Raw genomic sequence first — 24,303 nt, 5'->3', positions numbered from 1 at the left:
GTATGGTGAATGTTTACTAGGAGTCTAGTGAAGATGAGGTTGGATAGACAGATACAGCGGGAGGCAGAATAAGAAAATCTTTGAAGAACAGGCTGAGGAAGTGCTCTTATTAAACTAAGCAAGATGAACCAAGTGAAAGATACAGCATATGAAAAGATAATGAATTAAGAACTAGAATGGCCTATGAAGAAAAAAGGCTGGGTTTGTAGTCAATGGACCTGGGTTTGAATCTTGGCTTTGCTACTAACCACCTATGTAATCTTGGTCAAGTTACTCAAGCTCTCTGCCCTCAGTGACTTATCTGTAAAATATAAGCAGATTGGACAACATGGCCTCTAAGGTCCCTTCCAGCTCAAAAACAATGATCCTCTGAGAGATTATTTAATGCAAACCCAAAATTTTACTAATGAGGAAACTGAGCCCTGGAGAGATTAAGGCTCAAGGCCACACAGTTAGAAAACAGCAGATCCAGGTTTCAAACTTAAAGGCTGATAAATAAATTTTGAATGAAAAAATCCTGCCCAAGGAACACTTTTCTAGTCAGTAATCCAAAGAAGCATTACTGGAATGGATAAAGAGCTTTTTATTTGGCCAGAGTCCCTTTAAACAGAAGCCAGACTTCTCAGTGGAACAGTGTTGCTTAATGTCTCAGCATCTATCAAATGATACTGAAAAACATGGCTTTCCACGTTATAGAACATAGATTGTCACAGCTGGAAAGGGTCCTTGGAAATCACTCTAGTACAACTGTCTCATTTTATAGACAAAAAATCTAAGATCCAGAGAGGAGTAAAATGAGTTGCCCAAGGTCATATAGTGAATTAATGACAGTGCCAGGACTGGAACTCAGATGTCCCGGTTCCCTGGCCAGTGCTCAAGTCCACTACCACAGTTCTTCTCTGCTTGTGTTTATTTCCAAGATTCCAAATTTTGCTTAAAACTCTGGAATTATGGCATTTAAACCATAAACTCTTACTGTCTTGACCCAACCTGTGTGCCAGTTACTCATGGCACCAGCCTCTCCCTCCTCTCTACTTCTACTGCCAACAACCTAGTATAGACTTTCATCAATCTCTACCTTGTTATTACAATGTCAATGCACTTTGGCCATTACAATGACTTCCTGACCAGCCTATATGTCACCAATTTCATTCTTCCAATACATCCTGCCCATTTTGACAGACTTATTTTCCTTATGCATAGCTTTCCTCATGTTTATCTTCTGCTCGAATTCTTATAAGATTTCTCCACTGCCTGTTAAAAAAAAAGATAAAATTCCTTAACTTCATATTCAAGGTCCCTACAATCTGATGTCATTCTGTCCCTCCCCTATGGCCTGAGTCAAACTACTGCCCTCTATGTGAATTATGCTCTAATCAAAATGCATGTGCCCTATACTTTCTCATGTTTGGGTTCTCATGCTCATGCTATTCTCTATGCCTGGAATGCCCTATTTCCCTGTCAAGGCTTGGCTTAGTAGCTGCTCCTTCATTAATTTTTTACTGTTTCCTTAACTGAGAAATGATTGATTCCTCTGATTTCACAAAGAACTTTGTACTCATCTTAACGGTATCATTATACTCTCTGTTCTATAGCTCACCTCCCTTTCTCAGCTAAACTTGAAAAAGCCATCTACCCTAATACCTCCACTTCCCCTCCTCTGACTTTTTTCTGAACACTCTGTAATCTGGATTCTGACTTCAATTTAAATTGCTCTCTCCAAAGTTACTAGTGATACTGTTGTTGAAGTTGTGAACTGATTCAACCATTCTGGGGAGAAATGTAGAACTATTCCCAGAGGGCTATACAATCACGAATACTTTTTGACCCAGCAATACCACCACTGTATCCCAAAGAGATAAAAAAGGAAAAGAACCCATATGTCCAAAAATATTTATAGCAGCTCTTTTCTGGTGGCAAAGAATTGGAAATTAAGGGGCTGCCTATCAATTGGGAATCATATATGATTGTGATGGGGATACTATCGTGCTATAAGAAATGATAAGCAGGACGCTCTCAGAAAAACCTAGAAAGACTTACATGAATTGATACAAAGTAAAATGAGCAGAACCAGGAAAACATTGTATACAATGAAAGTACTATTATACAATGATCAACTACGGATGACTTGGTTATTCTCGGCGATATAATGATCTGAGACAATTCTGCATGACTCATGATGAAAAATATTGTCCATTTTCAGAGAAAGAACTGATGAAGTCTGAATGCAGATTGGAGTGCATTTTTTTACTTTATTTTCGGGGGGGGGTTCTTTCTGTTCTGAGTTTTGTTTCACAACTTGACTGATACGGAAATATGTTTTGCATGACTGCACAAGTATAAGCAATATCAGACTGTCTGCCTTCTAAATGGGGGGGGAAGGAGGGAGAGAATTTGGAATTCAACATTAAAAAAGCAAATGTTAAAAACTGTTTTTACATGTAATTGGGGAAAAATAAAGTACTAAATAAAAACCATAGCAAAAACAACAAAAACAAAGTTACCGGCGATCTCTTAATCGCTCGACTCAATGGGCTTTTCTCAAACCTCATTCTTCTTGACCTCTCTGTAGCATCGGACACTGCTGATAACATGTTCTCTCCTCTCAGTTGTCATAACATTGTTCTCTCTTGATTCTCCTCCTAACTAACTTTTCCTTCTCATACTCCTTTGCTGGAACTTCATCTACATTACACATCTTAACTGTGTCACTCAAAGCTCTGTACTGGACCCTCTTCTCCTTTCTTTTTATACTGTCTCAGTTATTAATCTTACCAGCTCCTATTCATTCAATTATTGTCTCTAAGATGATGATACCCAGATCTATATATGCAATTCTAAGTTTTTTCCCCATGGATATGGTCCCACATAAGCAACTGCCTATTTAACAATTTTACTGTATGTTGTACAGGCATCTCAAACTCAGCAAATCTAAAACATAAATAATTATCTTCATTTTCTCCTTCCCCAATCATCCTTCCAGTACCCAGGCTGGCAACCTTAGTATTGGTTATTCTAATGGATTTCCCTGCCTCAAGTGTCTCTCCACTCTAATCCATTATCCTATATGCAGCTGTCAAAGTGACTTTCCTAAAACACAGATCTAACCATATTACCTCTATACTTAATAACCTTTACTGGCTCCCTATTACCTCTAGCATCAGATATAAAATCTTTGGAATGTAAAGCTCTTCACATTCTGGGCCTCTTCTGCCTTTCCCCACCTCCATGTACCCTTTGGTCCAGCTGTGATGGCCTACTTATTCCTTACACACATCTCCTATTTCCATGCCTTTGCGTTGGCTATCTCTCATCCCTGAGGTGACTTTCTTCCTTATCTCTGCCTCTCTGAATCTTGGCTTCCTTCAAAACTCAGCTCAAACACTACCTTCTGCAGGAGGCCCTTCCTGTTATCTCCTCCTCATCATTCATCTCCCTGCTAATGCCTTGCCCTCTAGGGCTACCTTCCATCTATTATATGTGTTGTTCAGTCATTTTTCAGTCTTGCCCAGCTCTTCGTGATCCTATCTGGGATTTCTTGGCAAAGATACTGGAGGGGTTTGCTATTTTCTTCTCTAGTTCATTTTGCAGATGAAGAAACTGAAGCAAACAGGGTTAAGCATGACTTGCCTAGGGTCACACAGCTATAAAGTATCTGAGGCCAGATTTGAATTCAGGAAGAGAAGTCTTCCTGACTCCAGGCCTGCCATTTTATCCACTGAACAACCTAGCTACATTTTTTATGTACCCACTCATACAGATATTGTGTCTCATTAGAATGAACAGTCCCTTAAGGCAGAAATAATTTTTTGCTTTTTCTTTGTGTTTTTGGTACCTAACATAGTAAACATGAACATAGTAAATCTTAATGTTTGTGAATGATTTTCTGCATTATACTTATTGTAAAATATTGCATATTTATGCATAAGGACAGAGACTAATATTTTTATTTATCTTTACATCTCCCCAAGTGCCTAGCATAGAGTTTTACATATAATAGGTGCTTAATAAATGATTGTTAAATTAATTAAATCTTCTGCTTCCCACGGTCTTATGTGACATACATCAGTTTTCTCTTGGTCTCCATGGATATCAACAGATTTACTGCAAAGCATTTCAAAGGACATATAGTCTAATTCATATCTGAATAGGATTACCCTCTATAATATACCTCTCAAGAGTCCACTCAGTCTCTGGTTCAAAACCACCTCTTCTCTCCCTTGCCCTCCCCCTGACACCTGCCCAGTGTTAGTGAATTCATTATCTCTTGAGGTGGCTTATTCTGCTTTTAGGCAGCTTTAAACTTTTTTTCCATATAGGGAGCTTAAAACTACTCCTTGATAGTTTTCCTCCACTGTCCTTTAATCGAGCCTTTATTATTCATGAAGGTTCTACAGATATTTGATGATATCTATGATGTGCTCCCTAAGCCTTTTCTAAATGTTCCCAGTTCTTTCAACTGATTTCTTTATAAATGGATTCCATTTCCACTTCTCATCCTGGTTGTCCTCTGCTTGACATCCTCCCCTCTTATTGATACCCTCCTAAAATGTGGTACCTAGAACCAAACACAAATCCTTTAGATGTGGCCTGACCAAGGTAGAGAACAGTATAGGGCTATAATTTTCCTTAATCTTTTGTTTTTTCTCTTTGCCACATTGCTCTAAACCTGAAGTCACTAAAATCCCAAGGTCATTTTAACATCAACAGCCCCAACTGTAATTTCACAGTTGATTTTCTGAGCCTAAATGAAGGACTTTACATTTATCCCTATTGAATTTCATCTTATTAGCTTCAGCTCATCTTTCTAGCCTGGTAAAACTTTTTGCAACCCAATTCTGTCATCCAAGATATTAGCTATCCCTTCCAATTTTGTGTCTTTCACATATTTTGTAAACATGCCACCTATGCTTTCATTATCTTGGTAACTATGTAGCTAAGGCTAAAGCCTTCCCTTATCTGATCTGTCTTCCTGCTCTTTCCTGCTCCCATTTTGGAAATGCATTAAGGCACTGTTCTTGCCAAGAACTATAAAGGATGTAACCAATTAGGAGAATCTACCATCTGGTGGTGTGGGTTTGCCCAGTGTGCAGCCAAGACTCAAACCACAGCCATTAAAGTTTGGCAAGTACAGCTTGAGTGGTTGAATGGGAGGAGTACTACCTTGGATATGGCGGAAGGCAAAAATGGGTCTTGGGGTGCTCATAGAATCTCAGAGGTGGAAGAAACCTCACCAAATTCTTCATTTAAATCTATATTCTGCTTCGCTAAGCATCTTATAATTCTATCATTGAGCTACCTTTTGGGGGTTCATTGTCCCCACTCCAACTGCTAAAGGGATTGTATCAGAACTGACCACTACCTTCCTGTGCCCTAACCTGGCCAGGTACCTGCTGCCTCCATCTCCCTACATCCGTGGGCTTAGGTCAATCTAGGAAAGCACTGGGATTAGTTCTTAATTCAACTAGAAAGGCATCATGGTGCAGTGGCAAAAGCCATGAATTTTGAATCTGAGGACATGAGTTCAAATGTCGGTTCTGTTCTTTATTACCTGCATTACCTTGGATGCATTACTGAACTTCTTTGTTCCTCATCTATAAAAAGACAGAGGTTAGAATCAATGGCTTCCAAGGTTCCTTTCAGCTATAAATCTATGATCCCATGATCAATTAAATTCAAAAGGCATTTATTAAGAACCTGCTATGTGCTGAGACCATGATAAACAAATTGTGTGTGTGTGTACATATACAAATATTCTCTCTTCCTCCCTGTGCATGTGCTCCTGCACACACACACACACACACACACACACACACACACACACACACACACACAGATACACACACACACACACACATAATAAAATGATAATAACAACTCACATTTTTAATAATGTCTTGCAATTTACAAGGTGCCTTCTCCTCATTCATTCATTTATTCCTCACAAGACAATTACGAGGTATCTACAACAGATATTACTCCCACTTTGTAGCAGGAGGAACAGATTTAGAGGTGAAGTATCTAGCCCAAGGTCTCAAGGAGAACAACATGCAACAGGAGGTCAGAATTAGAATCTGAACTCAGGTCTTCTGGCTCCAAATAGAAAGCTCTCACCCAGCATTTAAATGTTCATAGCTTTGTGTGTCTTTCCCACCTGCCTAGATTTCTGAGCTGTCTACCTCACCATTAGCCTGTGACTTATTTATTTACCACCTGGATTCCTATCTTTCGATAGCTTCAAACTCTTTTTTTTGGATAATTTCTTGGCTCTTCCATTCAATAAGACTTTCTCTGCTCTGTGCTCCATGTATTATACAGCAACAGAGCTCAAGACAGAGCACTGAGGTTCAAATCCTGGCTCTGGAACTTACTACATGTGTGATCTAGTACTTTGTAGTGCCTGACACAGGGTAGGTACTTAATAAATCCTTGTTGACTTGACTTGGGTAATCCACTTAAATTCTTTAGGCTTTAGTTTCCTCATCCTTAAAATGAGGACATAAAACAGGGCATCCCAAAAGTCGTAGTGCTGTTTTAAGCTTTAATAGCTTTGGGATATCCTACATAGCCCTTATACCATCGCAGCTAGAAATCTGTGGTCCTATGCCCCTCCCTAGGACCAGTGCTCAAACTAGGCCACTCTTGTTTCCCCAGAGGTAACAGTTTCCTTAGACAAAGGTGAGAGAAAGTATGATTAGGTCCCATTATGTCTCACACTCAGATCCTGGGGGCAATTTTGCTTCTCCTAGTTTCAGTTTCCATTATCTATAAAATGGGAATAATGACCAACTACAGGAAGATGCAACCAATTGCAAGGACCCAATGATGCCTTTTCACATTATAAAAAACAAACCCACTAAATAATAACAATCACTGCAGAATATTAGAGCCAGAAGGGACCTAGATGATACTCCCTCCAAAATGGCAGGGACTGGTAAAATACATTCCCCTCCCCCCTCTCCCCCTAGCCAGCAGCTTGTTTTTGCATAGCCTGAGTTAGTAATGGTTTTCACATATTTAAATACAACTTCATTTTAAAATGCCAAAACCGTTCTTAGTTCTTGGGCCATATAAAAGCAGCTGGTGGGTTAGGATTTGGCCTTTGGTCTTAGTTTGCTGACCCATGATTAGTCCAGTCCCTTCATTTTACAGACCAGAAAACTGGTTCTCATTGAGGGAAAGTGACCTGCTCAATGTCACAAGTGATTTGCTTATAGTAATAACACTGATAGTGTCTGAGGCAAGATGTAAACTCAGGTCTTCCTCACTCCAAATCTATCACTCAATCTACTATGCCACATAGCTGCCTCTTATCAACTTATAGTCTTTTATATCACCTATATTTCCCACCTAATAAAGCCTGAGCTCCTTAGCCTGACATTCAAGTTCCCTCACAACCGTGCCTTTAATATAGCTTTAATCAGACAATTTCCACTTCAGTATCATCCAACTGTCTTACAACTCCCCCCTCCAAAGGCCTGCATACCATAAGAACAAGGGATACCTATTAATGCCCTTTGAGGCTTTGTAAAATTAGGTGGGGTACAGAAATGATACAAAAGAAGCTAGTGGTGGGAAAATATTTCTAGTCATGATGGATTCTCAAAACTCCCATACAGATGGCATAGACTATGGGGGAAGGAGATGCCATTTGGAGCCACTGCATTATACAGAGAGTGCAGGGTGGGTAGATGTGGGTTAAAAGCACTTTGAACTTATGCCAATGAAAGGGATGGAGAATAGTTATCATTATCATCTGAGGCACAGGAAGCGATGAGGAGAGGGTCTATGATTTAGGGACAAAAGAAAGGCTCACTATGTTCTGGACCCACTCAAAAGGTATACAAATGATTGGAGGGAATAAACTAACCTTCCCTTCAGGACCTTTTAGACTCACTCCTCCTGACATAATACTAAGGCTAACTGATATTTAAATAGCATTTTAAGGTTTGAAATGTGCTTTTTCATATTATCAACAACAAAACAATAATAGCTAACATTTACATAGTGCTTTAAGGTTTACAAAACACTTTACGTACAGCAGTTCATTTCATCCTAACAACATCCTTGGGAGGTGGGTACTATTATTATCCCCTAATAATGGAAAGTGAGGAAACTGAGTCTGTTAGGTGACTAGTCTGGTGTTAAACAATTACTAAGAATCTGAGGTAAGATTCAACCTCCAAATCCAGCACTTTTATATATTATATCACATGCTCAAAGGAACTTAGTATACAGCCTTAAGCCAGAGTCTATATTGTCCAACCCTTGCAACTAGCTTGCCAAGACTCCTGAATTAGAAGGAATTCAATTCAACTCAACAAATATTTCTTCAGGAATATGGATTTCTGTTGGAGGAGTACAGATAGTCTTCTCAGGAAGAATTAAGTGAGGCCAGGGCTTTGCTGCAGCTCCATGGTGGTAACAGATTACCTAGGAGCTGTCAGAGAACTAGCCTATGGAAGTACAAGCAAATCACATCTCTTCTGGCCCCCAGCTCTTCACTTTTAAAGTGAGGGGTTAAATTGCGTGGTCCCTTTTAGCCCCGTGTCTACAGTATAAATCTATGAACCAATGAATTAATAAGCAGTAGTTAGTGATTCTGTACTGAAAAATACAGGAGGCACTCATCTGTTGTGCTCGATGAACAACAGAGAAGTATGCTGTCTCTCCAGAATATGGATTTAAAGGATCATGGGTTATGAGCTGGAAGTAATCTTAAGGGACTTAAAATCCAAATGCCAACTTTTACAGAGGAAGAAACTGAAATCCAGTGAGGTTAAATATCTTTCCTAAGGTCACCTAGGTAATAAGAAACAGAACTAGAATTTGAACTCAGTTTCCCTGATTCTAAAGCTAGCTCTTGTTCAGTCGTGTCTGACTCTTTGTGACCCATTTGGGGTTTTCTTGGCAAAGATACTGGAGTGGTTCACCATTTTCTTCTCAAGTTTGCTTTATGGATGAAGAATAAGAGGCAAACAGGGTTAAGTGACTTGCCCAGGGTCACACAGCTAATAAGCATTTGAGGCTGGATTTGAACTCAGGAAGATAAACCTTCCTAACTCCAGGTTCCGACACTCTATCCACCATGCCACTTAAGCTGCCCCACAGCTAGTTCTTACTCCTATGTAAGTCTGTTTCCACAGATATAATGGAAAGAGTGCCAAGACTTTTCAAATCTGGTGGCCACCACAACTCCTGATGATTTGTGGTGGGGGAGAATACCCCTCCAAGAAACATAGAAAAAATTGAAAGAGATTATGAATTTCTAGGGAAGAGAAACAGAAGGGACGCAGGAAGTGTTTTTTGTTTGTTTCTGTTTTGCCACTGCTACCAACAGGAACAAAGGTGGATTTTGTTAAGAAGATGATTTCTGAGAATGAGACTCAAATTCCTGGATCATGGCTGACAATAAAGAAATGATGGGCTCCTGGCCAGGCATACAGTGTACCCTTTGAAGGTCAGCAAAAATGTATTTTCCTGGTCTTGCAAATCTGATCAAGGAAGCTTTAAATGGAAAATGGAGGGAGCAGGTAACTGCCCAGCTGTATCTGCCAAGCCAAATACCAGCGTATAGTAGATACAGCATTTGAATTAGAATATCAGTGGAGCAGAACAGTAATTCAGATGAGATAAAAAAACCAAGAAAAGAGATAGAGAAAATAGTTTCATATGTCTATACAGAAATACACAAAGTATGGTTAATAAAGAAAGCGAACTAGCTATCATATTAAAAGGTTGAATCTAACTCCTTACAGCTATCAATGAGATTTTGTAGTATTCAAAACCAGCATATAGCTAAATAAGTATAAGTGTTAATTTTAAAGGAATAGAATAGATAAGTGGGGAGAGAGAATATTCTATTTTAAGTAAATACACAGAGGAGGGGAAATCAATGAACCAGAAGACTCCTAGGAGAGGATTAACGATAAGAGAGAGTAATATTAGCATAGGGGCATACTAGAGATCACCTGGAAATAAGTGACAAATAGACAAGTAGTTATGGAAATTGATCACAAGCAGAGCTATGATATACTAAGGATGAAAGACTTCAATGAGTTGACACAGTGGATACAGCACTGGATCTAGAGGTAGGAAGACCTGAATTCAAAATGGTCTCAGATATCAACTTTGTGACACAGGGCACATCACTTAACCTCTGTGTGACTCAGCTTTTTTATCTGTAAAATGGGGATAATAAAAGCACCTATCTCTCAGAGTTGTTGCGATGATAAAATGAGATATTTATAAAATGATATGTAAATGGTAGCTATTATTTTTATTCATTATTATTATCCAGATGTTCTAGAATGTACTTTCTCTGCCAAAAGCAGAACACCTTATAAATTAACCAATTGTCTTATTAATAGTTTCTTTTAGCAAAAAAATAGAGGAAGCAACAAAGAGGACTTGCTATTCTGGACCACAGCCTGACTTTAAAGGAGAAACTGGTTGCTAAACCCAGGGGAGATGTGCCTACTGTCTATCTTGGTATCTATGATAGAGAAGGTAAGTAAGGTGACAAGCATAACCTGACATGCATTCTAGACTTTGGGTGAGCAGATTTCAAAGAGTTCAGAGAAAGAGAAAGTGGCCTGCCACAGGATAACTGCCTACAAGGGATGCCAGCATAAGAGGAGAGGAAATCTCTCAAGAATGGGATTATGAAAATTAAAAAAAAAATACGAAGAAGAAAAAGGAAAGGTTATCTAAAAGCTTGATGCAGACTGTCAAACTTTGATTTTGAAAAGACAGGCATAGATGATAGAAGAAAGGTCAGGCAAAGGAAGATGAAGAGAAACATGTGCTATAGTCCTATAAGAAGAGCGTCAGTGGTGCTGAAGAGCAGAATGAGCTGAGAATTGAAATTAATGCTCAGGACAACAACCACAACCACCACCACAACAAAAAGACCTGGAAGTGACTGAGTGTGTCAGGAACAAAGAAGAGAAAGCTCATTGTGGGGGAAGAGAGATGAAACTCTCCAGAGAGAAAGCAAAATTCTTATTTTCCTTCTGTTTTCTCCACACCAAAGGGAATGATCTTTGGACTAGGAAGCAAAGAATAAAAATGATTAACATTAGTGGAAACCCAAGAAAAGCAAGGATATGAAATTAATTCACACAGTTTCTCTCAATTAGTTCAAATCACCGTGCCTAGGTGATCTATATCTCAGGATATCAAAAGTCATGATGAATGTAATTGCTGAACCATTGTCACTGGTCTTTGAAAGATCACGAAGGACAGGGGAGGGAGTTTTGAGTCATAACATTAGATACAGGCAAATATGTAAAGGGAAAAACATAGCATATGAAAACTACAGAATGGTGAGCTTGATTTCAAATCCTGGCAACATGCTAGAACGTAAATGTTTTCTTTGTGTGCATAAAGAAAGGGAATTGACGATCACTGAGAGGCAGCATGGATTCATCAAGAGTAGACCACAATAAATTAATGTCATTTTCTTTGTTGACCGAGTTACTAGACTGGCAGGTCAATGGGATGCTGTAGATAAGAAATCACTTAGCCCTTATTAAAGAATTTGACAAAACTTTCATACCACCCTTGTGAACAAGATGGAGGGGTGTGGGCTAGAAGAGAGTCAGATGGGTTCATAAATGGCCAAATGCTCAAAGAATAGTCAGCAATGGGTCAATGGTAACCTGTTCTGAAGTCTGTAATGAAGTACTTTAAGGCCCTGTCCATGGTTTTGTGCCGGTCAACATTTTTATTGCTGACATAGGCGAAAGCCTAGCTGCATGTTTATCATACTTTTATTTGCAGATGACATGAAGTTGAGGATAGTTAAGACTTTGGATGACAGAATCAATATTTTAAAAGATTTCAACAGACTAGAGTAATAGCTCAAACTGAATAATGAATATAACTGGATTAAGTGGAAAGACCTACTTTGGGGTTCAAAAGAATCAAAAGACTAAAATGGGGGAGGTAAAGATGGACAACAGCATAAAAATATCCTGGAAAAATTTTTGTGGAACACAAGCTCAATGTTAGTAAAGAAACTAAGACCCGATGTAGTCCTAGGCTGACTACATCATATAGCTGACTACATATACAGATAGACATAGTTTCTAGGAATGAGAAAGGTGATAATCCTATTATATTCTGCTCTGGTCAGTCCATGCCTGGAATATCGTGTTCATTTCCACACTACATTTTAGGAAGGACTCTCACAAATAGGTACATAGCAAGAGTAAGGCAATGATGATGAGTGAAACGGAATAAGAAAATGCTATGAGAGGATCAGTTTATGAAATTTAGCCAGAGAAAAGACATCATAAAGGGCACATGGTTGCTCTCTTCTGATCCTTAAAGGACTGTCATATAGAAGAGGGATTCAACTTCTTCTGCTTGACCTCAGAGAGCAGCACTAGAAGCATTTAAAGGAAGCAAATTCTAGATCATTTACAGAAATAACTTCTTAGCACTTAGAAATATCCCACAACTGCAAGGCTGCTTCTTAGGGAGGAGGATCCTTACCAAGTATCTTCAAAGGGCAGATGACCATTTGTCAAGAATGTCAGAGGGAATAACTCCTCAGGTATATGTATGTATGCGTGTATATATGTGTGCCTACGTATGCATGTGTATGTGTGTGTATATATACACACATACATCCAAGGAGCATATATATGCATGTATACATGTATATGCATACATATGTGTATGTGTGTATATATACATGCATATATATGTATGTGTATATGTATATATGTCTCTGAGCTCTGATATTCTTTGATTTTAATAAGATCTTCTAATTTCAGAGCCCTGTGCCTCATGCCAGGGAAAAATTAAAGAGCAAACTCATATTCCTACAGTTCTTCCATGGTACTTTATACCTACTATTTCATTTAATTCTGACAATACCCCTCTGAGGTAAGGAGTGCAAGCATTATTATACCCATTTACCATATGAGAAAACTGAGTCCAAAAGAAATGTATCTGTTGCCCAAGGTTACTCCCAAGAGTCAGGACTCTAAATCAGATATTCTGCCTCTCTATTCAGGGCTCTTCCCACACACCACACTTTATCTTACAGCTCTCTCAAACTCTTTGCATCACCACCAACTGCCCACTCTTATTACAAGTTCCGTGGAGTAGAGCAATAAGCTAGTTTATTCCAGTAGGGGTGTTATGGGGAGACTAGCAGAAAGGTTTTTAAAGCATTCTACAAAGTCAAAACAGTGCAGTAATGCTTCTTTTTAATCAATGGCATGACTAACAACAGTCCATTACCAGCTACCACATACTTTAGTGTGGGTGGCCAGACTTAGAATGTGCTTCGAGATGCTCCAGTGAAACTCTGAGCTCATCTATTATGGGAGGGGGGGTTGGAGAGCAGGGAGAGTACACTGGTTGACAGGGAGATATTTGGGGAGAGCAAAGCGAAATAATTCTAACATGCTGAGTTTTATCAGTTTTAGACAGTGCATCCCCCTGAATAACCTCAAAGGTCCTTTTCCTGGTTCCAACATTCTCAGCCTTTATAAGGAAGGGCTAGGAAGTGGCAGAGCCCAAACTCAAGTACAGGACTCATCACTCAATGCCATACTGTTTCCAACACGTGAGCGGATAGAGAAGCTATTGCTGGGGAAGCAGTTGTAGTATAATGGAAAGAGCATTGAGTTTAGATTCAGGAGGCCTGAGTGTAAGTCCTGTTTCTGCTACTTAGTAGTTATTTGACCTTGGGCAGTCAATTGGCCTCTTTTTGCCTCAGTTCCCCCATGTGTTAGTTTGGAACATAACCCCTACCTTATCTCCCTTCAATGGTTGCTGTAAGGAGATAGCAAGGTGTTACTGTCATACTAGAGTGCCATAAAGACCTGGGTTCAAATCCCACCTCTGACACTTTCTGTGTGATTCTGGACAAATCTCTTTACTGCTCTAAACCTCGATTTCCTCATCTGTAAAATGAGTGATGTTAGACCAGATGGCTTGTGAAATCCCTTCCATCCTTAAATCTATAACCCTATAAGACAGGAAGACCTGAATTTGAACCCAATCTCAGAAGCTTACTAGCTGTTTAACATCTATTAGCTTCAATTTTCTCATGTGTAAAATGGAGATAATAACCTTACTCAAGCGGTTGTTGTGAAGATCAAATAAAATAGTATATGTGAGGCACTTTGAAATCCTTAAATGTTAGTTTTCATTCTCATAAATAGAAAGTATTTTTAACACAAAGCATTATAACATCTAAGTTGTTATTATTCTAGCAATGGAAAATGTCTAAACTAGATTGTCAAAGATGAAGATGGTTCACTCAACAATAAACATTCACAGTGGAGACCAGGGCTGAACTAGAAGAACTAATATTAGAAACTTCTCCAGAGTTTAAAGTTTATACACTGTGGCCAAATTCATCTTCTCAAAACCTTAGAAATGTTTTCATCAAAAAATTCTCCTGCTTAGGAAGCTACAATAGCTCTCTATTACCTCTCACAAAGGGTCTTGTTAAATCATTTAATCACAGTATATCAGAGTAAGAAAGGGTCACATATCTCAAGCATTTGAAGGACTGATGTGTGGAGGAAAAATTAGACTTGTTTTGCTTGGTCACAGAGAGCAGAAGCTGAAATAATCAATGGAATTTCCAAAGGCGTTAATTTAGATTTTAGATAAAGAAACACTCCTTAACAATCACAGCTATTCAGAGATGTGGTGAGTCACCCCTCTACTGAAGGTTTCAAAACTGTTTGTTGCGGATGTTATAATGGTGATGCTTTTTCCAGTATGGGTTGGAGTAGGCCACTTAGGGCCATTCCAAGTCGTAAATTCTCAGATTCTCTCTCCTATTTTACAAAGGAAGAAACTCGGAAGGTGGGGATAGTAGTGGTGGAAATGACAGTGAAGATACACAGTCGGCAACAGAACATAGAATAGAATGTAGGTATTTTGAGTCACAGTCTAGGACCTCTATCCCTACATCACAACTGCTTTAACAGCACAAATCACAACCATTTTGGGGTTCATTGGATACTAATAAGAAATTTGCCTGGATCCATTTTTCTTCTTCATTTCTTTAAAAACCACCTGAGATGGAGGCCTACCTGGTAAGATAACCGTTCTGTCATTTTTATGTTGTATTCTAAAAGGCCCCTCCTGGATATCTATTTCCTGACATACAGTCATCTTCACTATTAACCTATTCTCCTCATCTGCCTGTGCTTTAGACATGGTGTGCAACTGTAGGGATTTTCAGCTTTTAATAAACTCCCTCAGGGTCACCCTCTCACATCTTAATGATTCTCTCCTATATCTCACACTTATCCAAGACTTCTTATAAAAAAAAAATCAAGCAGTTTATAACCACCCCCCCCAACTCATTTTTCTCATGCACCCTCAATTCCCACATAATGCCCTGTAACTGGTGGCCTGAAAACAGCCTCAGATTTTAATGGCAGATCACAATCACAGTTGATTTCTGGAGATAAAAATGTCCATTTCCTTCGATACTCTTTCAAAGATAAGTCCTTGAAGCATTCCATGTCTTCCCACCCTCAACTCCAATAAAAAGCAAGCTCTGTCATGTGATATAATAGCATTAGGTGGCATAAAAGCTCCTTGATAGCAGGGATTGTCTTTCACCTTTCTTTGTATCACCAGTATTTAGCACAGTGCGTGGCACATAATAGGCACTTAATAAATGTTCATTGACAACTTATTGACAGATTTACCACATTAATAATAACATCCCATATTTATATTATAATATACTAGTTACAAGTAGTAACTCTTACATAGTAACAAGTCAAATTTATATTCCTAAGTCTCATAGTTACAAGGTACCTGAAACTAAAGATGCCTGGATTCATAATTGACCAAGAATCCCAGTTCCAATATTCACAAGTAGTCCTCCAGACTTTGCTTGATGATTTTCAGTAAGAGGGAGCCTACTTCCCCCTAAGGCAGCCCTTTCCACTCTGGGATAGACCTAATTGTTAGGAAGCTTTTCCTTATATCAAGAAGAAACCTGCCTCCCTGAAACTTCTACTCCTTGTTTCTCATTCTACTTTCTGAGATCAAACAGAATAAGTCTCATCCCTCCTTCACAGTAGTAATCCTTTGAATATTTGAAAACACTTCTGATCTCTCCCCTTCCCATCCCAATGTTTTCTTCTCCAGTCTAAATATCCCCAGTTCCTTCAGCCGGTATGCATGTCATCAGATACAGATTCTCTTTCTCTGGATACGGCTCGGCATCCTAAAATGTAGCACCTACTCCAGAAGTTATCTGGCCGGGACAGAATAGAACAAGATTTCATCTTGCCTAAGGGCACATAGGTGGCTCAGTGGATACAGTGCTGGGCCTGGAGTTAGGAAGACTCATCTTTCTGAGTTCAAATCTGGTGTCAGACACTTACTAGCTGTGTGACCTTGGGTACGTCATTTAACACAGTTTGCCTCAGTTTCCTCATCTGTAAAATGAGCTGGAGAAGGAAACGGCAAACCAGTCCAGCATCTCTGCTACGAAAACCCCAATAGGGATCATAAAGAGTCAGACATGACTGAACAACAAAACCATCCTGCTAGGAATCCTTTCTACAATAACCCCCTCAGAGTATTCTTGCTTCTGCTAATATTCAACGCATATTCATGCAACTGCCATTAAAGCTATACGGTTTACAAAGCACATTCCACCAACTGTCTCAAGTGATCTTCAAAACAACCGTGTGAGGCACAGATTAATTATCACCCTCATTTTACAGAGCAGTCAGTAAGAGCAGAGATGTAAACTAACTTTCCCAAGTTCACACTGCGAGTAGGCAGCGCAGCTGGGATTCTAACCCTTACTCTCTGCTTTCAAGGCTAGTGCTCTTTTCACTACCCTGGTTTGCCGAACTACAAAACACTTTCCCAGATCAATTTAGTAAGGAAAGTGTTATAATCCCTATTTGACATAGGAGCAAATGAGACTCAGAGAGATCACACGACTTCCCTAGAGTCATGCAACTGGCAAAAAAATATGTGCCATGCTTCATACTCAGCTCTCTTGGCCCCAAACCCATGTCCCTTCTCATCAGGCCACTAATTTAGATGACAGTCATCTTTATATACGCTTTTCCTCCCCTATTCTAAGTTCCTTATGAATTAGGACTAGTTCTAATTTACCTTTATAGCTTTTTTCCCCCTTCTATCCACTTTCACCTTTATCACAAAGCAGAGAGCTCTGCACACAGCATGCACTTGTTAACTTTTTCAGAATGAGTCAACATCCAAAGCAAACCCTGGCCACTCTCCCCTCACCCATTCTTCCATCACAAGAAACTTCATTTCTCTTTCTACGTGTATGCTGGTCATCTTCTTATTCATTCATTTACTCCTTCATTCAATAACCCATTGATTAATCTATGTGCTCAACTGTTCTGCACAGGGGGAGATATAAAGGTAAGCATTGTTGATCCAGAATTGGGAGGGACCTTCTGAATCATCTGGTCCAACCCTCTCATTTTACATATGGAGAAACTGAGGCCTGGGAAATGGTACTATTTGCCCAAGGTTATACAGCTGGATATTGGCAGAGCTGGTAATAGAACCCAAACTTCCTGATTTCAGCCCAATGCTCTGCCAAACGAACCAATGGAGCAAACCAGAACCTAGTAGGATTAGTACAGTCTACTAATAACAATATGCTAGCTGGCTTTATGTAGTATTCTGAGGTTTGTAAACAATATCTCATTTAATTTTTCACAGCAAGTTTGTGCTATATACACAATATCCAGCACTATATAATAACAATACAAAGTTACCTGATCAATATCTCCATGTTGCCCATTATGGAAAAAGCAGAAAGAAAGGAAGGTGAAGGACCTAGACACCCTCTAACGATGCCCAACTACATCCTCAAACTTCTCACTGCAGCTGTGCCATCGACCGGATGTGGTTGATAGGATAACTACCTATGGAGCATTACTTTTGCCTCTTTTGCATAACCATACAACATACTGTTCATCATGTCTTTTGATGTACTTAGATGCATGTTAATTGCCCAAGCTTTTAATTTTCTCAGTTCAGGCACTTGAAACCCATCTATTTCTTCTGCTTCCTTTAGATGAGCTCTTATCTATTCTATTCTCAAATTCCTTACCTATACTGCTGTTATTAATCTGTTTACCGCCTCAGCTGCTTTGATGAGTAGATGGAGTATCTTAAATAAACAATATTAAGTCTATCAGATGTGGAACATCTCAGCTGGCCCTTTTGAGGAAGCACTTTTACATGTAGCCTAGCCCAAATGGGTGCTGTTTTCCCTTCGGGAAGCGAGGAAGGCTCCAGACACAAGCCTCTGAAGTACTTAGAAGGTTCTTGCGTGACCCCGGGATGTTCATAGCACCGCAGGACACTGCTTATCATGCTGGACCAGGGAACTAAATCACAGCCATATTGCCATTCCTCAAGATAGAAGAATGACTGCCAAGTTATTTGCAGTCAGCCCAAGGGGAGAGTCTGTCCATTGTGTGGGGGGTGCACAAACACCAATCACTGAAATGACTATAGAGGCCTCAGGAATTTTGCTCTGAATAAGGCTCAGTTTGGGTTTGTATTTAATAACCTTTCCCCGTTGCCTTTTCCGGGCTCTGCTAGACACTAGTCAAAAACAATAAAAGGGAGAGAAGGCAGCGTGTTTACTTACATCTATACGTCATTTCAAAGCTGTCGCTGATGTTCACTATATCAATCTGGGGGAGCAGTTTCGGGGGCTCTGTGAGTTGCGACAATGCGAATCTAAAAGCTGCATGTTCCTGGGATTGTTGATTTGGAAATAATCCCCCTATGAGGAAAAACAAAGAACATACCGTATGGGTTTTAAACGTAGCCACAGAGTACCAGGAAACTGGCTAAACACCATTCATAGGATCACTGGCCCAGAGAATGTTAGTAAGAATTGGAAGGGACTGTAGAATACAAGTGTCAGAGCTGGAAGGGGGCTCAGAAGTTATCTAGTCCAACCCCCTAATCTTACAGAGGGGTAAATGAGGTCCGCAGAGTGAAAATAATTTCTCCAAGGATGCACAGAAAGTTAGTGGTAAAGTCAGGAATGAAATCTGAGTCGCTGGCCAGTGTTCTCTTCACTATGCCAGGCTGTCTCCTTTTCTTTGCTATACAACATTATAGTCCAGTCCAATTTGCAGTGAATTCTGGATTTGACACTTGCTGCTCAGCTTTGGCAAAATCCATGAATTCCAGGAAGCTCAGAAGCATCTCTCACTCTCTCCCACGTATACACACACTTTTCCACCCCCACCAAGAAGCATGAGGGTTCAAAAATGCTGTACTAGCCATCATGTGTCTTGTTCTATAGTCCTGCTTTATATAACCACACTTTCCACATTTCAGTGCCTAAACATTTGGGCCTGTTTATCTCATGCAACTAATGATAGCTTAGGCCAGGGAGGAGGGGAGGTGTGAAACTTCTTTATTTTCCTGAAACCACACAAGTGACCTATGTGTACATATATGTGCATGTATATATATTATAATTATAAATATACACACACATATGTGTGTACAGATGTACAGAAGCAAATATATATTGTTTACCTAGTCATATATATATATATATTCATAATTTGTATAGGCAATACCATATGAGCACATACACATACACATATATATATCACACACATAAACACACAATTAGGCACATATTATCCACTAATCTCACATGTACTTACATGTAATATGAAACAGAATACTCACTGTACAATATATGTGGATAACAAATGTACACAAACTTGCACACACAGTTATTTAGAAAGATAAGCACATATTCACACAGACAAGCACATTCAAACTCATGTACAACTTCTCCTCCCACTGTGAGTGCCTTTCCTTTAAGATTTGCTTCAATTTACACAGTGTATATTTTGTATGTTGTCTGCCCAAATGGAATGTAAATACCTGAGGGCGGACACTGATTTTTTTTTTAAACCTTTCTTCTCTCCTCTTTGCACACCACTTAATAAATGCTTATGGACTGACTAATTTATGTATATGCATATGATACATACCCACAGCCCAGCATACACAGACATAGGCATAGATAGAAACAAATGTATACACCTATAGCTAAAAAATATACAGGGCGTCCTGACAGTGCTGTTTTAAGCTGTTGTGCCTAACACTGCACAACTTTGGGACACCTTGTACACATGTGGAGATATACATACTTATCTACATATGTATACACATATGCTTACACTCTCAGACATGCAGATACACACATACTCATACAGAAAACATCAGTATATACACCTGTACCCCCATTTTAATATCAAAACAAACTCTTCCAGATTCAGTATTAAGGAAGGAATGAAGCTTCTCTCTCCTCCCTTCTACCCCTCCTGGACACTAGCTTGCTGAAAGACCACACCCTGAACATTTCCCTCCCTCTTCCATCTCTCCTCCCCTCCCCCCTCCCTTCAATGAATGAAATAGAGGGTGGGGACAACTCTCGGAGCTGGTGCTGTCAGCGAGCTGGTGGGGTGGTGGTTGGGAGCCTGGCTGAGGAAGCCAAGCAAGGAGCCTGTGAACACGCAGAAGTTTGCCGCACAGACTACACGAGCCCTCACAGACAGGAGCACAACGCACCCCACTCCCCGCTCCACCACCCTCACCCCCCCAACCCCAGTGTAACAGGTGTCAGGGAACAAAGGGAGTTTAACCAGCCATGATCCGACTCTAAAGCTTTTTGCTAGGCATCAGGGCAGTGGGGGGTGGGAGGGGTGCGGGGGGAGGAGGAGATGGGGGGAGGCGGGGGGAGGGAGCCGGGAGACAAGGCGCCCTCGCGTTGCAGCACCACCACAACAACGTGTACCACAGACACACAAAGACCCACAAACTCTGGGAAATGGAAACTTTCCACGGCGGATCCCTTGGGGGTGGGAAGAGAAGGCGGAGTGTGGGATGAGGAGGAAAAAAAAAATAGGCGAGAAGCTGTTAACAGAGCTGGGTCCCTGTTTCACACCACGCTTAACACATGTGTAACTCGACCCCTATTCTCCCCCTTCCCCATCCTTCACCGAAGGTTTTTCGGGGTTGATTGATGGCACGTGTTCACTAACTGGTAGACTGCCTGCAGCTTGGGGTGGGGGTTGGGGGAGAGGTTTTGTTTCGGCCAGGAGAGATCGAAGGGAGGGGGTGGATAGACAGTATAGTCGGGGTGCTGCATCTTGGAAGAATCCAGGAGTCACTTTTACTTGATGGTATGGAAGAGAAGAGACAGCAGAAAGGGGATGGGGATTTGGGGGTGGGGGAAGGCTCGAGGCAAGAAATGGGTAGATTTTCCGATGGTGAAGGTAAAATTCAAGGTTTGTGGGGAGGGGGTAATTTAACCAAAGGAAAAAGAGGCTGATGAATTATTGAACAGTGGGGTGGGGGTGAGGGAGGAGGAGAGGAGGCAAGGATTGGAGAGGGAGCCCCATTGCCTCAGGCTGCTTGCTTTCTCGGGAAAAGGCTAAGCTGCTGTCTTATCTATCCCCTCAGCCCACCACAGCTAGCTTTAGTTTCTAAAATGGAGGAAGGGAGGGTAAGGGTTAACTGAACGCCCACCATTCCCTTGTCAACCGCAGCCTATTTGCAAAGCGGCGCTTCCACCATTTCACGCGCACGCCGTGTGAGTGTGTGTGTGTGTGTGTGTGTGTGTGTGTGTGTGTGTGTGTCTCCGCGCGCGTGCGTGCACAAACTTCCCCATGCCCCCCCCCGCCCCCATCTCTCCCGGAGAGAAGGTTAACAGACACCCCTTCCCTGCGCTGGCAGCCCCCCGGGGCCGTGGCACGTCCGCAGCAAACCTAGCCGCTCCTGGCCACGCGCGGAGGAGAGCCGGTGCACCAAAGCAACGATCACCAGCCCCCACTGCCCAAACCTAGAAAGTGACTTCCAGCCTCCTCCCCAGCCCCAGCCAAAGGCTTTCCCACTCACCGATCTGAATGTTGTTGGGGAAATTGGCACCTACTACCGCCCCTAGAAAACCGGTGCAAAAGAAGGCGAAAATGCACTGCATATTCCTTTTTGCATTGGCGAAAAAAGAAGCCCAGTTCCAACCATAGATTTGGAGTTCCCTGCTCCCTTCCTCTCCCTGGCTTGGCGGCTGCCCCTCGGGCGGCCCCTCAGCGCGCAGGGCTGGCTCCGCTCCGCTTGCAAGCCGCCACTTCAATTGCCTTAGCACCAACTGGCGGTAGAGCGAGCTGAGCCGCTGACTGAGAGAAGCCCTTCTTCCCCCGGCGCTCTCGCTCTCCCTCTCCCTCTCCCACTCTCCCTCTCCCTCTCCCTCGCTCCCTCGCTCCCTCGCTCTCTCGCTCTCTCCCTCTCACACACGCGCGCACGCACGCACGCGGCATTTCCATCAGGCTTAATGCCCGCCTCGCTCAGAGTTCAACAGCTGGGCTCCGCTGCACATCTCCCCCCACCCCCCCTCATCCATTCTCCTTTCCCTTCCTTTTCCTAACCTAGGCCCGGGGTGGGAGTGGGAGTGGGAGACAAGGTTGCTTTGTCTTTGGAGGGGCAATTCCCCTCCCCCTTTGCCCCTAACCTTTCTTCTAATAAGCACCCATATCGATATAGCGCTCTTCTCTTAGTAATCTTCAAGATTGCACAACTACTTTTGTCCCCATTTTCCAGAGGAAAAAGCTGAGGCTCAGAATTACGGTTTACACTTCCTTTCCTCACAACCCTGTGAGGTAAATAACGCAGGTAACATTACTCCTTTCCCCCTTTTGAAAGAAGCGGAAATAGGCTACGGAAAGCAACTGTGTAAGACAGGTAGGTCAGCTAAAGGATTTGTAAGGTCCCTTCCAGCTCTAAACCTTATTGTTTTACATATGCAAAACTAAGGCTCAAAGAGTCTAAGTGACTTGCACACAATTAAGTGGCAGCATGCTGACTCGAACCCACTTGTTCAGACTTCAAGCCTAGTGCTGTTTTTCCCTATTTCATAATATAGGATGAGGTGCAGACATAACTTTATTCTGAGGGGAAATTTAATCATGCCCTTTTCCTCTGCCACCACGTATCCTATTACCTTGGTCCAGGTGGAGGCTGCCAGGACTGTGGGTTCTACGGAGAATCAGTAGGTGGCATGGAGGACCCACTCTAGTCCCTAATCCTTCTTTGCTTGATCTAGGTCACTTTTCCTAAAGAAAGAAGGTTGTATGTGGCACACTGCGTGCGCTCTACTGTCCCAATTATTAGTACAACCTGATGCCCCAGGGACAGACCCTAGAAATCCCTCTTTTTTTAAAAGAGAAAAAAAAATGTTTTCCACATTTGGTGGAGCGTTAGAAAGACACAGTCAAATGAAGAACTTCCAAACCAAAGTCCTTATATTGCTTTGATCTTTCACCTTAGGGTCTAGTCCCTGTCGACATGCCTTTATTCCAACTCTAGGCAGTGGTTTTTTTATTACACACAGTTTAGGTCTCCCTCACTCTAATCCACAAGAGGCCAGGGTAGCTTGGTCGTGTTGGTGTGCTATAAAGACCAAGATAGCACTTTATGTTGATAAGTTACATGAATCCTTTTACATCAGGGAAGGACTGGAAGATGCTGGCAAAATTTGCTTTTGGACTCTTCAGTATAAATCAGTTTACAATGATAATTAAAGGTCATCTGTTCCAATGCCCACCTGAAGCACAGACCCCCTCTGTAAGCTTCCCAACAACTGGGCATCCAAATTCTCCTTGAATACTTCTAGTCTTGAGAAGTTTATTATCTCATTAGGCAGTCCATTGCATTACTGAACAGCTCTGACTACTCAGAAGTCCTTCTTCATATTCAGGTGAAATCTGTTTCTCTGTAATTTTCATTGATCATTTCCAGTTCTGCCTTCTGGGACCAAGATCATCTGAACAGAATGAATGGTCCATGAGTCTCCTCTCCTCCCTGCCCCACCATCCCCAGTTCTTTCATCTTGTTCTCACGTGGCATGTCATGTCTCTGTTTCTCTCACCATCACAGTAATGATCCACTAGTTATGATCGATTTTCAATATCTCTTCCAAAATGTGACACCTAGAACTCAACACCATACTCCTGAAGTGATTTAAATGAACAGAGAACAGCAGGCTTATCAACCTAACCTGGCACAGTGGATAGAGTACAGAGCCTAGAGTCAAGAAGATCTGAGTTCAAATTTGGCCTCAGATACTTACAAGCTATGTGACCCTGGGCAAGTTACTAAACCTGTTTACCTTGGTTTCCCCATCTGTAATATAGGAATAATAATAGCAGGGTTTGTTGTGAGGATCAAATGAGATAATAATTATAAAGCGCTAAATATAGTGTC

At 41.2% G+C, this 24,303-nt stretch overlaps 1 protein-coding gene across 2 annotated transcripts in view; it reads right to left on the bottom strand.

The window, feature by feature from the left end:
• Positions 1-22,273, bottom strand: part of GRIA1 (glutamate ionotropic receptor AMPA type subunit 1) — a 347,675-nt gene extending 325,402 nt beyond the window's left edge. For both annotated transcript variants that reach the window (XM_020978367.2, XM_020978364.2), the window contains exons 1-2: positions 21,943-22,273; positions 18,656-18,793 (exon numbers count right to left, since the gene is read on the bottom strand). In XM_020978367.2, the coding sequence (XP_020834026.1) occupies positions 18,656-18,793; positions 21,943-22,024 (220 nt within the window). In that variant the 5' untranslated portion in view covers positions 22,025-22,273. The remainder of the gene's footprint in view (positions 1-18,655; positions 18,794-21,942) is intronic.
• Between the last annotated feature and the right edge of the window lie 2,030 nt (positions 22,274-24,303).

Source organism: Phascolarctos cinereus, unplaced genomic scaffold (genome assembly GCF_003287225.1).
Source record: "Phascolarctos cinereus isolate Bilbo 61053 unplaced genomic scaffold, phaCin_HiC Scaffold_2;HRSCAF=192, whole genome shotgun sequence".
Classification (NCBI taxonomy): domain Eukaryota; kingdom Metazoa; phylum Chordata; class Mammalia; order Diprotodontia; family Phascolarctidae; genus Phascolarctos; species Phascolarctos cinereus.
Note: the sequence above shows the minus strand (reverse complement) of the source record. Positions and strands in the feature narration are given on the sequence as shown.